Source organism: Hylaeus volcanicus, chromosome 3, assembly GCF_026283585.1.
Source record: "Hylaeus volcanicus isolate JK05 chromosome 3, UHH_iyHylVolc1.0_haploid, whole genome shotgun sequence".
NCBI classification, from domain to species: Eukaryota; Metazoa; Arthropoda; class Insecta; order Hymenoptera; family Colletidae; genus Hylaeus; species Hylaeus volcanicus.
In genome coordinates, this window is record NC_071978.1 from 26779242 (window position 1) to 26794084 (window position 14843).

General features: G+C 43.7%; 1 protein-coding gene across 7 annotated transcripts in view; it reads right to left on the reverse strand.

The window, feature by feature from the left end:
* The window catches only part of LOC128873116 (RNA-binding protein Musashi homolog Rbp6), a 760808-nt gene that overhangs the window by 61989 nt on the left and 683976 nt on the right, over positions 1 to 14843 (reverse strand). For all 7 annotated transcript variants that reach the window (XM_054116431.1, XM_054116430.1, XM_054116427.1 and 4 more), the window contains 2 exons: positions 5221 to 5303; positions 3966 to 4050 (listed from right to left, as the gene is read on the reverse strand). In XM_054116431.1, the coding sequence (XP_053972406.1) occupies positions 3966 to 4050; positions 5221 to 5303 (168 nt within the window). The remainder of the gene's footprint in view (positions 1 to 3965; positions 4051 to 5220; positions 5304 to 14843) is intronic.

Sequence of the window (14843 nt, forward strand, 5' to 3'; positions counted from 1 at the left end):
TATTACGTGTAACGTAATATAAACGTACTATGTAACGTAGCTTGTTAAGTAATAGGTACATTGTAATAGGTCTCTTTGAAGCCGCTGATAGGATGAATTCTTCGTGGAAGACGCTACGTTTCTCTGTTCGTCTCGCTCGTAAGAGACGTTTTTCATTGCAAATTAATATTTGGTACAACTTTAGTTTCACTTTCATGAGATAAGTAATCGTGAAATTTTAGAGAATTTTATGAAGTCGTCTAGAGGGAGAGGCTCGAGGTCCCCCACGAAGAAACACCTAAAGTATATTTCTAAACTAACGGTATCATAGTGACTTCCCAAAAAGCTATAGTTAACTAGTAGTCTCAATGATAGGAACGTATACATAGTATAGTAATTTCATCAAAAATTATTCGCTCTAACTAATTCGAACCTAGATCGCCTAAAAAATGTCATTAAATAAACTAAGGTCTGTAACAACATAAAAGTTTACCTAATTACCTAGATATGTATAAGATAGAGATATAGATATGCTTCGATATGTATACCGGTAGGTCTATTACAAAAACTAGTAGGTTTTAATGCGCCTCTCACAAAATATATATCGATATCAATATCAAATACTATACGACGTTTACCAAATTACATAGATACAAAACAATATATAATATATGTATATATATAGTCTGCCGTTATCTAGAATGGATCAAATTTTTTTTTTCACTTTTTTTTCTCTCCTCTTTTCTTTTGTTTTCATTTTTTTTTGTAATCAAGTCCCTTTCTCCGTTTAGGTACGTATGATCATATAATTATATATAGGTTAATTATATGCGTACGTGTACTCTCGATATATACGTATAAAGATCCGTGCACGGATTTCTATACGTATAGATAGCTCCGACCTCGCATCCTTTCTTTACAAACGTGTACAACCGTATCTTTTTTTTTTTTTTGGAGCGGGTTTGCTTTCTTTTATTTCATTTTTTTTTTCTTAATTTCTCTTTTCTCGACATTATGAAATTTCATGAAATTCATTGCGAAAAATACTCTGAAAGGCGCGACGAATGAGAAATGCTTATCGTCGACCATTTGCCGCGCGCCCCCGACGCGCTATCCGCCTCCACCATTCAACGATTCGCGTCGTTATTTATGCTTGGGCGACAAATCAGAAATTCACCTCCTTCACGGAACAATACACTGCGTGCCGCTACCTGGGGAATGTGTATATATATATATATTTCTTTCATCTCTTCCCCGTTTCCCATCGACGAGATCCTCGCAATCTGCGATCTCGACGACGGGGCGCCCCCGCACTCTCGAAGATCGAGCGAACGACCCTCGCTTTCGCGGAAAATAGAATGGTCGACGACGAACGAGGTTCGAGGCTCGAGACTCGAGACCCAGTTCCCCGTCGAACACCGTCGTCGATTCCTTCCCCCGATTGCCGTTCGAAATTCGACTCTTTCGGCTCCTCGAGCCGGCGACTCTTCTACCTTAAAGCTTCGCTCGGACTCGCCACGAGCTTGTCTAAAACCTACGTGTAAATTGACGTGTGCTTTGTCGCGAACGCGAGTCGTTCGAGGCAGGAATTTGTATCTTTTTTATTTTTTCTTCTTTCGAAAGGTATCCGAACACCACCGTCTAGTCGCTGACTCTTGGTATCCTCTTATTCGCATACTTCCGTACCCCTTCTCTCCGCGAAAATTATGATCTAGATTATACTATAGAATTCTAAAGTGAAATCTTAGAGACCATACTTTTACCAATCAGACCCACTAGCTATCTTCTCATTTCTGCGTAGTACTTATTTCAGCTCAGTGCGAGTCTCAAATTTTCTTCCAAATTCTAATCTCTAGTGCTATATCGTACTACCCATGTCAATGTTACAAATTATCCAATCAAATTACATTACAAGTACATCCCAGACTACGCTTTCAAAAAATGCGACAAAAAAAAATTCCCCTTTTTCTGAAGCCACCAGAGTGAGAAGTGCCTCTCGATTCGAAGCATTTCCTTCGTTAACAGTTGAAAGGAACTGTATTGACTGTCGAGGATCCTGAATCGAACGTCACCGGTATAATTATTGTCAATTATTCTGAATTCGATTCCGCTGGTAATCGGAGGTTCCAATTATCGAAGAAACGAAATTAAACGCGTTCACCGGAGGGAAGGGGTGTTCGATGTATCGACAACCTGCTGCCGAGCGTTGCTCACCGAAACGAACTAGTTTTGCGTCTCTTTCTAAATTTGAACACTTTTCTTCTTATTGTCCTACTTGTTTGCCTTTCTAATCGACTACGAAAAAATCACTACCAGTCTTTTGCGATTCGTTTTGTTTCGTTGCTATAATAACTACTCTTTGGCTACGAGACAAATGAGGCCCCATAGGTGACTAACCGAGTTCTGTCGAACATACCTATGATCCGCTACGTGACTTTATACTTTTTCATCATCTTTTCACTCTCACTACGATCACAGTTTTTACTGAACTGAGCTTTCCGAGCAGTCTCGCGAGAATTTCATCATTCCCACACTCGAATCTAAGGAATAAAAGGAATGGTTCCGTCTAGTCTACCTTTATTGCACTTTGTCGATATGTCTTTGATCTGCTTCTACGCCCGGTGGGAAATCAACAGCAATGCAGTTTACGCTAATACTTTCTGGAAAACGAAGGCGACGTCGAGTCCTAATCCAGGAATGCATCATGTACCGTAGAAAGGCACGCGGTATCCCGTTTGAAATGGTCGTCTACAATTATGTTAAATACGGTAACGTAAAGTCTTTCGTATTTGAATACTGCTAAGGAATACTGTCGTTGCGCGAGTGAACGGGATACCAATATGCCGTCCAAGTCCGTAGGTATCGAACAAAATTTGAGCCCACCGTTTGCATTGATTTGTCAAAAATTCCGTCCAACGAAGACGCTACTAATATCTACGCTATCGAATTTCTAACGATTCTTGGCACGTCTGAACCATTACCGCGAGTCTCCAGTGCGGTGGTAACAAAAATAAAAATTCGTTCCACGTTCCTACAACGTTTTGCGTTTCACCTTCACCAACGATCGAGCTGATCTCCAAGGAAGGAAGAGCGCAAATACAGTTACTCGTTTTAATATTCCGCTATTAAGACACTTCTGACTTCGTCGAATGATATATTTGCGAATTATTGTAAGTACGTTGAAGTTAAAGGGTTGTCGACTAGGAATTACTTTAGTTTAAAGCGAAATTTGTTTAAAAGTTTCGAATGAACCACTTCTGGCCCCTATGAAATGAGTAACTGTACCGTTTCCAAGAGTTACACCCCTGAATGACACCCGCGACAAAAATTCCCCATAAATCACATTTTCACAATAATAACATGTCATCAGTTTACCGATGCCGAAACCTGACCGATACCTAAACGATCTTTTTCAAACCAGCTACTCGTCAAAGTCTACAGTTCATTCAGGGGCATCCTCTTCAACCTTTTACTACAGACGGCTAATAAACTCGAACGCAGAACGATCACCCCTGACGCATACTACTGAGGCCGCGAGAGGGGCGTCAGGATCGTCGGTCATAGACCAATCGTGGGTATCGGATGGTAGACGGCTCCCATGTCCAAACCCTGAACACCTAACAGGTCGCTCATGGAATAAGTGAGAGTGGCGGCCCGCGAAGCAGCAGCGGCTGCGACCGGATGAGGCCTGTAGGAGGCTGCAGCCGCTGCCGCAGCCGCAGCTGCAAGCGCCCTCTTGACGTCGTAGACGGCCGCGGTGGTCGCTGCGGCTGCGGCCGCAGGAGCGGTCGCGCCTGTTGCGTACTGGTAGGTAGCGGCCGCGTTTGGTGCGGCGGTAGCGACTATCGGGGCGAGCAAGTGGTGGTGGGGAGTGCCAGCGGAGGCTGCTGCAGCTGCATGTGCAGCCGCTGCAGCGGCCGTCGGTAGGGGATACGGCGCGTAACGATAGGTGGTGGGGGTGGGTGTCGCGACCATCACCAACTCACCGTATGTGCCTCTGTTGGCCGCTCGCGTCTTCGCCAGGTTTGCCGGGAGCATCACTTCCTTCGGCTGTGCTTTCTTGCACTCGACCTTGAAATGGAAACGGATCATCAGTGGTGCCCTCCCTCGAGACTCACTCGTGCTATCTTAGGTGTCACGATACCACTAGTGGAAGGAGTAGGTATGCTGACATCAATTTTGGTTTGCTGTATTTATTTTCACTTTGTCTATGGTTCTTTTGGTAAATCTCTTTGGAAGCTTAACATAGTTTTGGTCATAGAGAGCTGAGAATTGATTGAGATTTTTTTCTAACTTTGTACGCGACGTACTCACAGCATTTGGCTGCGAGTAGTCTCCGCGGATTCAGCCCGCGCACCATACGGCGCCTGTTACACGACTGGCGTTAATGGTGATGCTACGATGTCGGGACAAGTTTTGTGCTTCGTATTACACATACGCTCTCGTATGAGCTCGTATCTTTTAAGTAAAGGGACACTTCTTAATTATTCTCTTGTGCTAGGGAAAGTCGATAGCGCGAGTGAGTCCTTGCATTCAGTATCGTCCACAACTGAAGCGTTTCAATTTTATCCACAATTTTATCCACTCCTACGCCATGTTTCATTTTCGTATGGCGCATGCATGTAGGGGCGCTGTTAAAGTCTCTATTATCGTTTATACCATGAGATTGCAAACTCTATAACCGCAAAGATCATTCATCTAACTAGCGTAATTAAGGATAATTATTGCGAATGAGAAACTACCATTCTCGGTAGAAGGGCGTTTCATTCGGCAAGTGGCTAATGCCTTATAGGGGTGTTCGAAGGTTATTGACAGAACCTGGAGCACCCAGGCGATGGATTTATGGGTAACGAGAAGCGGCATCCGGTAAATCCTTGATCGGCGTCAGCGGAATTTCGGTGGTAGTAGACGACAAACAGAACTGTCTATTACCGTAGGACCCGCGCGATCTCCGCTACAACGGGCTTTCTCTCCCCGGAACCCGCTTTTCGTCTTCCGTGTATGATCTACTCGCCTGTGGACGCGCGTACGTGTGCTCACGTGCGTGCGTGTCAAATGTAAATAACCACGGCCAGCCCTTCTCAATTATACGGAAAATTAATTCCACTCGACGCCGTATCCGCAGACGGATAGCGGAAGGCAAATACCGTTTGATACCACCTCTGCGGGCACGTAGTGGGGAGAGAGTGTTCTCTCTTCATTCGACAAACAGGCTTTGTTGTCGAGACTGGGGCGACTCACCATTTTGTTGTTGATTTCGTGGAAATGAATCTCGCAGACTTTGTCGACCACGTCCTCGCTTTGAAACGTGACAAAGCCGAAGCCTGGAACAGAAAGAAGGGGTGTCTTGTATTATTATTTATAGAGGGTGCTCGAGCTGTTGTGGTTGATTCACAAATGACTTGTGTTTCTTAACTTACTATAGAATTTATTTTTAAATATACGAGGATTAAATAATTTAAGCGTGTTAAGGAACAACGGATAAAATTCTGATCATCCATTAACAAACTTAACGAGTATATTTAATAAAATTGCCTAATTCAAACGAATTACTCTCCCTGTTATACAGAATTTTCCACTTTCTAAAAACCTTACAAAAAACACTCGATCGCGCAACTATCATTCGGTAAGTAAGTTCTCCCTTTCTAGTTAACGCTACAGAAGTAACCGGATCCAAATGAATCTTAAACCGATGCTTTAAATACGTTGCCGAGTTCCGACGGACGCCCTTTATTCGCCGTAATTCACCGAGCTTAAAAACGTCCAAGTTAACGTAACTTCCATGCGTTCTCCCGCGGAGATAACTATCCCGCCGGATCTTCCATTAATTCAGCGGAGTCGGACGAGTTTCTGCTTCCTTCCCTACCGTCCCTTCGTAACCGTGTGCTCTCCCCCCATTCCACCCTCGTTCCACTCGAGCGCGGTCTAAGCATTTCTGCTCGAAATTTATTTCGCTCGAAGACGAACAAGAGGAAGAGGAACGACGAGCCGGCGAAGAGTCATAACTTAATCAAGCATCAAGGGTTATTAAAAACTTTGCATTGGTCTCCAGGTGATTTTAATCTCGCCCTACCCCCGCTTTATCCCCCTGCCGCGCTGTCTCCAGCGCGGTGTAGTAATTCAGGCTCAAGTTATCCGGGCGGGCGCGAGTTATACGAATCCAGTGCGCGCGATGTCGCTTAAGATAACCAGGAGTTAGTGCTTCCGTGCTGAAGCAGTCTGCGAGCGAAACTACGCCGGGTGACTCGTAATTAAACACAGCCGATGGATACCGGAGTCGAATGCGAGTCGACAGCTCTCGCGATTCTTCGAGCGTTTCTTCCCACCCCCGCCGCCCTGGGTCTCTTAAATTTTACACCGGAAATGGAACGAGTGCGCCGGGATTAAATTACATCGGGGGAGTCGGCGAGACGCCTCGTCGCGGACGCTTTCGGGCCGGTTTGCTCGTCTAATTAGCGTCGATCGATTTCGATTCACATTTTCTGTTTGTTTATTTATAGCCTGGGCAGCAGAATCGCGTTGGATCGAATTTTAGAGGAGACAAAAAAGTGTCCAAAATTTGGACAGTTCATTGCTAAGAGTCTCCCGCGAGAAAAGTAAAAATTTTAAATTCTCAAGTAATTTCCCAACAAAATTATTTGAAAAGCAGTCACGGAAAGGTTGAAAATTCAGACCTCCCTCGCGTATTTTATCTGCTTTCACGAACTCACCGCTCCATATTTTGCTTCCATTTAACCTTTCCATCGTCCACTTATGTACGTACAAGACCCAGCGTTGAATTATCCGGACACATGCACAAAAGTGGCCAGGCTCTACTAAAGTGGCGTCCACAAACCTAATCTCGAATTACGTCGGATTTAATCGCTGATATCCAGCAGTCGTCATCCGAATAACGGAACGCCGTCGTAAAGGGTCAACGGCGGTAGTAAAACGGTGAAGTGAAACGCGTTCGTATTCAATTATCCGGACTTGTTTCTTCGTTTCGTCGCTCTTATTCAATTCTTTGCCGCGCGGCGCTCCTTTTATTTGCCCGCATCGCCTTCTCTTTCCTTTACAGGCACCTCTCGGAACTTACACTATCTACCCCCGGTTCCCTCGACCCTTAAGCTCCCACACCGCCATGAAAAGCACGAGTGATTAAGTTATAAACTTGGCAAGACGTCCGTTTGAGTGAGGAAGGGGCTTACTTCATTTATGTAATTTATAGTACTCTGCCAGTCAGCTAACTCAGCGCAGCACCGAGCACTCTCTCCTCACAAAGGCCGAGCCTTGACACCGGTAACATTTAACTACTTCCTGTTGGAAGTCTACCGGGTCGTGCACACAAGTCCAGGACACAAGGACCCGAGGTATTCACCGTACCCGATATTATTCGTCTTTTAAAGCTACACTCTAATATCCTCCGGCTTACTACAAAGTCGTCCTCCTTCAGGAGGTATTAAAAAGTTATGACAGACCGTTCACGCTGAGCCACGTCCTTCGAGTCACTTTTCGCAGGAAATAAAGTCGACGTCCGCGCGGTACGCGCGTCTCCCTCGGATACGATGTATGCGAAATATCGCATGAATATATAATAGGACCGACACCCGTGTAAAATAGCGTTCTCGGCTGCGCGTGAAATGAAATTACATTGTTACGTAAATTTCGCTCGCGCTAAAGACCTCGATACCGCTCGTCGCGCCAAAGTAGGTTCCCGTATCGACCGTGGAAGGTGACTTTTCCCCTGTCGATCGGACGAATTCGACTGGAAAGTCGACATACAATTTTCTATGGAAGTACGCGCTTGTTAATATGGAAGAATAATGCACGCCAGTGTATGGATATTTTATAAACTTATTCGACGACTAAAGCACCCTTGGATGCCTCTTTCTTCTCCTTTTTATTTCCTTCTGGTTGTAAAATAGCTGTTGCAGCAGTGTGTATATATTTTATATTTCTTTTTCTCTTCCACTTTTTCAGTTTTATGACAGAGCGATATATATACGTCGAACGAAATTGGAATTAAGCACGAAGCGTAGTCACAATTTTTCTTGTTGCTTTGTACTTTTATTATTTGTAAAAGTGGGCAGGTCTTCGCGTGTTTAACGTTCTGTAACTTTAAAGTTATAGAAGAATATCCTACTGTGGAACCTCCTCGAACCTAAATAGATAAACATTATATTCCGTCTAGTCGTATGTGCCACTTTACGCGCACTGAAATATTATTATCCCCCATTCGGTAAACCGAACGTTTACTTTTATCTTCGATAAAACGCGATTATGTCGCGGGACCATGTGCCGGTGAAACGTATTGAATGGTCGGTCGAGGGTTACGCGTCTTTAGAGCCTCGACGACGGGATAACTCGAAGAGCCTCCGGAGGCGAGGTCAGCGCGGTCAGCGATCCGCGCGGAGACCGATAAATTTTTAAAGAAAAAGTGGCCCCCGAGTTCGAATTTTCATAAGGGGATTTATTTCCGTGGTCTGATCTCGTTGGGGTCTCGGAAGCACCATCCTCGCTACGGAAGGAGGTAACTGCTCGCCGACCACCCTCGTCGAGGGTTGGGGATAGACGAGGAACAGGGAAAAGTGCGTTCTCAGCTGTCCGACCCCTCGTTGGACGCCAGATGCGCTCATTTCAATAAAAAACACACCCCGAAATATCCTTTACCTCCTTCCCATGGCGGTGCTCTCTTATCCTCTTACCTCCCTAGAGTTCCTTAAATGATCCATAAACGGTCCAGCTCGGTGCAAAATTACTGGAGTCGTGTCGTTTATCTGACTATTCTACGCTACCTTGCTCCCTACCCAGAAGAATTATAGCTGGCTTTATCGGCCAGCATGGCAAATCGAATGAAAATATTTTACGGAATGCGTCGGAAGTTGGAAAGTATCAGTTTCCTAGAAGGTAACCATGTTTCGTCCCGTTAGATGTTCCAGAACAATTAATTCATCAGAATATTTGATGTTCGTCCTATCAATAACCTGTAAACGATATTTTCTTGGATATTGAAACAAATCATCGTCAAGGATACGAGCGTTTTGTCAACTGGAATTCGAGGTTTCTATCTGATGTTACGGTCAGAAGACTGAATGGCCGTCGGTTGAGCGAAGGAAATAGCGTGGAACGACATTTCGAGATTCAGGACTGAGTTGGATAAGTATTAGCGACTTTCATTCTAGGGTTAAATTCTCTTGACGAGAGGAAAAATGGAACTTGATGGCTCCGAGCAGCGGGCGTTGACGGAAGAGAGCAATTCTTCTCTGTTCCACGACCATCGCCGTTCTCCACGTTTCGCCTTTCCTCTCGTCCTCGTCGTTGCTCCTTCTCGTCTGCCTTTCCCTCCTCGTCCTTCCCTGGCCCCTCGACACTCGAGCATAATGCGACCTCGCCATTGTACCAGTGGCCATGTTAACGTTTAAAAGCCACGCTGCCGCTAAGCGCGTTTCAGAATTTTACCGTCTATTGAGAATGGTAAAAGGTTTCTTTCAAAAGGCTGCCAGAACGATTTGAAACTTGTAAATGGATATGGCTCAAACCTTAGTCGTTTCTGTCTTTTGCCCACCCCGGTTCTTCTGTTTTCGTCTGTCCCTCTGCGCGCCTTTGGAGTCCCTTCCGTCAGCTGGACGATGCCTCTGAACGTTTGTTTGTCCCCGTTAATGTGGACCGTTAATGTGCGAAAACCGAGAGTATCGTCGCATTTATGAACTCGACAGAGGTTCGCGATGCAAAACGATCGAGGACTTTGATGTCGACCAGTCCCTCCCCTTCTAACAGCAACAGGCTGATAAGGGAAGTACGCAAACTCGAGTTTCCGAATGAAACTTAGTAAAGACGAAGATCGTCATCCAAGTAACGTAATCTGTTATACGAAAGTTACACCTACCGAAGGGGTAAACGAGTTTTACCCTATTCCACACAATTGATTTTTGAATTTTCAGTTCAGACGTAGAATCAGCGACCCCAAAAATCCCCGTATACCAAGTTTCATCAAAATCGAAACATTTTTCGCATTTCGGTCCGCGATATTGGAGCCGCTATTTTGAATTTGGACACCCCATCGATTGAGAATTACAATACGGTATAAAATGAAACTCACCGGAGTTAAAACGCGAATGGAAACGTTAAAAGTTCTTTCACCATAAAAGTGATGCAAGAACCATTTGCGTAGAAACGACTGCCTGAGCAAAATCGAGTAAAATAATGGCGAGCATTTCCGCGGAGGACCATTATTCCTAATAATTATAACGTTCCGAGGAACTGTTTAACGACGGACGGGAAATATTTGCTTTGATATTTTTCGAATCAGTTGTTCCCTTTCGAACGACTTGTACAGTTGTTACAGATTTAACGACCGAGACGTAATCTACGTTTTATGCACCGGGTGAATAGTGCATGAAATAAAAGAACAATCTTAAAGATTGCAATCTGTTATCAAATTTCCGTTTCTCGTGCCTCTGTGCTTGCGGAAAGAAATTGATTTACAGTTCCGATTCGAACATATATAAATAAACATTTAATCTTATAACCAGAAATTATCAGAACATTTGTGAAGAGGACCCAAACATAGGGATTGAATCGAATACCTTACGTACAAAATTTGTCAACTCAATAAGTTTGAGACCACATGTTCAGCTTTTAATCTTAAAAATAATATGTACCTTAGCATGGACATTGAGACTTCCCTGTATAGCAATGTTCGCCTTCTAAACAGACGCGAGTAGGCACTATTCAATGTTGCGCAGATTATCCTTGTACGTAACGCTGTAATTATTATAGATTGATGATTGTGCTAGGTTATTGATTAAGCAGTTTAGTGCGTGCAACCCAATTACCGATCGGAGTGCATACCAATAAATCAAGACCACGATCTACGAGATGTAGAGCCAATTTGTACGCCACCCTCTTCAACCCTACCCCAACCTACGTCTTGCTCTAAACCTAATCACTTCTGGGTAAAGCGAAGATGACCAAAGTTTCTGCAACAGTGCTCACGGTCGGCACGATAGCATCGTTTCCCGACCGTGTTTTCTTGAACTCGGACCCAATAACAAGCGGTGTAAATTGCAATCCTATACTGGCACTGATGGCTATCGCTGGAAAGTTTGTTCATAGATATTCAGTCGTTAATTGCCTCTTTCGGAGTCCACTGGTTGAAACTGGTTCGTGGCTGTGGTACCGTACCGAAAGAAACAGGAAGCTCCAACTACATCTGGGCGAATCGCGTTGCGATCATGCGATTTCCCTGACACACGGAAACGTTGAGAATTAAATACCTTATTTTTAGCTAGCAGATAGCGGCTGTGTTTACGTACTACGGAACGGAAATTGAATTCAGTTTTTCTTAGAAAATTTATGGCCTTGACACCTTGTTTATGTTTCGGTTTGTGGATTATTTTGCCATATTAAGTTTTCACATACAAAATTTAATTTTCAATTTCGATTAATTTAATTCAAATCAAAACCAACGAGCTTTCCAATAACAATAACATTCTCTCCAAAATCAAAATATACAAGGATCGTATTAATGTCGATTCCCTATACGAACCCGCCATTTTGGCCCCGGGATCGTTTTAAAAATAGATCCGGATACGCGTTCGTTTAGTGTCAATTAAAAAGCACGTTTTCACGTTTCAATTTCGAAAATCGTCCGTTCGCCCAGTTTCCCCCGCACGAATTAAACGAATAAACGGGGATCCGATTTTGCGGCACGCCAGACAGGGGAGGGATTCGCGGACCTATCCTGCAATCCTTCGATTAGTCGGCGATAGAATTTCGCAATGTTAGAATTTCCAGGCGCTCGTTAGCGCGCCAATCGCAAATTCGCGATCGCAAATTTCCGGTGCACTTGCTCAACCTAACGCTGGGATTCGCGCCGGATTACCGGGGCGGACGTATTCGGAGTTCCCGACCGAACTTTCAGCGCGTTGATGCGGGAGGGGGAAAGCCGACGTTAATTTTACATTGGACACGTTAGAGTGCATAATTGTAATCGCTCGAGCGACGCCAGGTATTTTCCGCTCGCATTATCGGGGAAACGGTTGTTTCAGAAAATACGACGCGCGACGAGAAGATACTTTGATAGCGCCGAGCCTGTCTTATCCACGTTCCAGCAGAGCCAAACGAAATTAATACAACGAGCTAGCGGGGCAACGATGATGGTTTCATCGAGAACGTTGAAAATATATTTTGAAAGGTTCCTACCTGGATTTAGGTCTTCTTTGATAATATTATACATTTAATGAGAGGAAACAGGCACGATGTTTTTTGAAATGTAATATCAAGTAATGTAATAACTGAAGATAATGGACCAGAAAGTAATGTCGTCGATTTTTATCGAGCGATTACATAATAGATTAAAAATAAAAACTTGTTATAAATTTATTTGTTTGAATTTAATGTAAACGAAACCCTCTATTTAATACGATAAATTACCTTTCCACTTTAAACGGGCATTCGCACAATCTCAACGACTTCGCGGCATAAGCAGTGCATTCCGATGGTTAAAATTTATTCACAGGAACGTTCTTCGAAGTGGAAAATGCCACGTTATCCCGCCTCAACTGTCTTAACTAATATTCCTGCTTATGAACTGAAAGCAAGTTGTAATTAGCTCTAAGCAGTAATTTAATTAGGCCATATCTCCATCTACGCTGCGCGATTCCACTCAATTCAAGTTTGCTACCATTCAGTTCGCAAATTAGCGGGCATCAGACTGCCAAGTATTACTTTATAATGCCATCGAGCGTATTCCTCGCCAAATTAAATAAGATTTCCACGCAAGAATCCATAATTATCATCTATAAATATCGAAGCTCGGAAACAGATTCGTGCGTTGCTGGCTTCAATCTGAGATTGAGTTTGTTACCTATTATTTTTCACATTGACGAACAATTATAAATGCAGAATAATGTGAGCGTCAAAAGGAAATATTTTTGTTACGAATTATAAAAATATTAAAGAGACGGATTTCTAGGCCTCTTTACGTTAATACTATAAAGATAGAAAAATCCTAACAATATTCCCGATAATTACACCCCCTCGAATTGTATGTATGGGTGACGTAACCATTCTAGAGGCATCTTAACGGTCTCTATAGATAGAGCTTGGTCTCCGTTGGAAGTAAGTGAAATGGGACGGAAATGGGCAGACATCAGCGGTACGACTATTCCGTTCGTCGTCAGGCGACGATGGTTTTTTAAGAAGTTTTGAAAAAGGTCAGCCTGTAACGATTATTGCCGAGCAACTTCGAGCTTATCCGGCGGAGTAGTGGCCAATAAAGGTCAGAAGCACGTTGCCAGTGACCTAAGTTGGGATGTTCTCGTTTACGGTCTCCTCGAACGTATAGCTTTATCCATAATCGATTAAAACCCTATCGCCCGGGTTCTGCCCCATGAGTTTCAGCTTTTATTAAAATCGCTCGAAAGCGTTCACCGTGAAACGCAAACGCCGCGCGGCGTTTATGTATCGGCGCGTTTTGATCTTCGGCAATCAGCGGAAACGCGTACAGTGTTCGATACCCGTGTTCGTAATATCTGCATAACGAACCGAAACCATTAATCTTCTTCGTTAATCTGGACACCGTTTACAATAACAACAGCATTACCGTAATTATTACGCAATTATTTGCACACAGCGATTGCAGCGTTGCCGGATTGACAGGTGAATACCGCGGGGAACACGTGAAATCATTTCACCAAGCTTTTCAGTTAATACAGCTCTGCAATCTCGCTATATTCGATACACTCCGCGCGAGGAACGCGTAACGATGAAAATATTCGGCGAGGATGGAGTATTCGACGAAATGAATGGTAGAATAAATATGGAATTAAGAACGTGAAAGCACGGTTATTAACAGAATTGAACAGAATTATATCGAAGAAAAGAGAAAGGTGGGGATATTTAATTTGCTAGGATGAATATGATATTCAAAATCTGAAAGCATGATTATTAATAGAATTGAACAGAATTATATCGTATCGAGTTACTGTTATTACCGCTATGGAGGCTATCAATCATTGATTGGACAGTTCTGAAACCCTAGAGGGATGTTCGTGCTTGCTCTTTAAACCTCACATATACCTTCGCAAGTAAACACCTGTCCCTTCGTTTCCAAAAATAGAAGGACTGTAATCAAAGCTAACCAGACCTGACCCAGCCTTAAAGCGTTCGTGACTCATAAAGGTATGCTTGGCGTAAACAAGTTAATGCCCTAAAATTTAGTTATACGTAAAGTATCGACGTGCATTTTTACAGAAAAATTGCCATTTTGGTAACCGAATACAACACAGTGCAACGTAGTCGAATTTTGCTAGATACACTATTGATAATTTTTCACGACTTTATACTTATACTCTCCCAACTTTCGAAATTGATCATAGTCTGTAGAACTGTTTGCTTGAAAATGGTCAGGGAGGGAATATGTCGCGGACTTTCGTATGGCCAATAATCAGGAAAGGTGTCGACTTGGATATTCGTATTCGAAAATTGATCTCGTCATTGGCGCACGACGACCATTATCTGCCCGCTGGATGCGCTACTTCGTCCGATGCGGTCTCAGTTGGGTTAAGTAACGGATATCAACTTGTTGATTTACAGCAGCAACCACGGAACTGTGGTTCCGAGGCGATCGAACTCCCTTGGTGAGCCATCGCTTCCTAATGGCCGTCCAGAAACTTCCGTGCACCGTTGTGTCGCTATTTCGCGTCGACCTGTACCGTATGAACTTTGCACACGAATCCACCGAATGCACCATTACGCAGTGGAACGAAATTCCCCATGACGTGCCCGAAGTATGTAACTGCGAAACTTTTGAAACCGGTATGGAAGAATTAAATAATAACTTGGAAAATTCTCGCACGAAAGAAAATCGAATATAGCGGAAC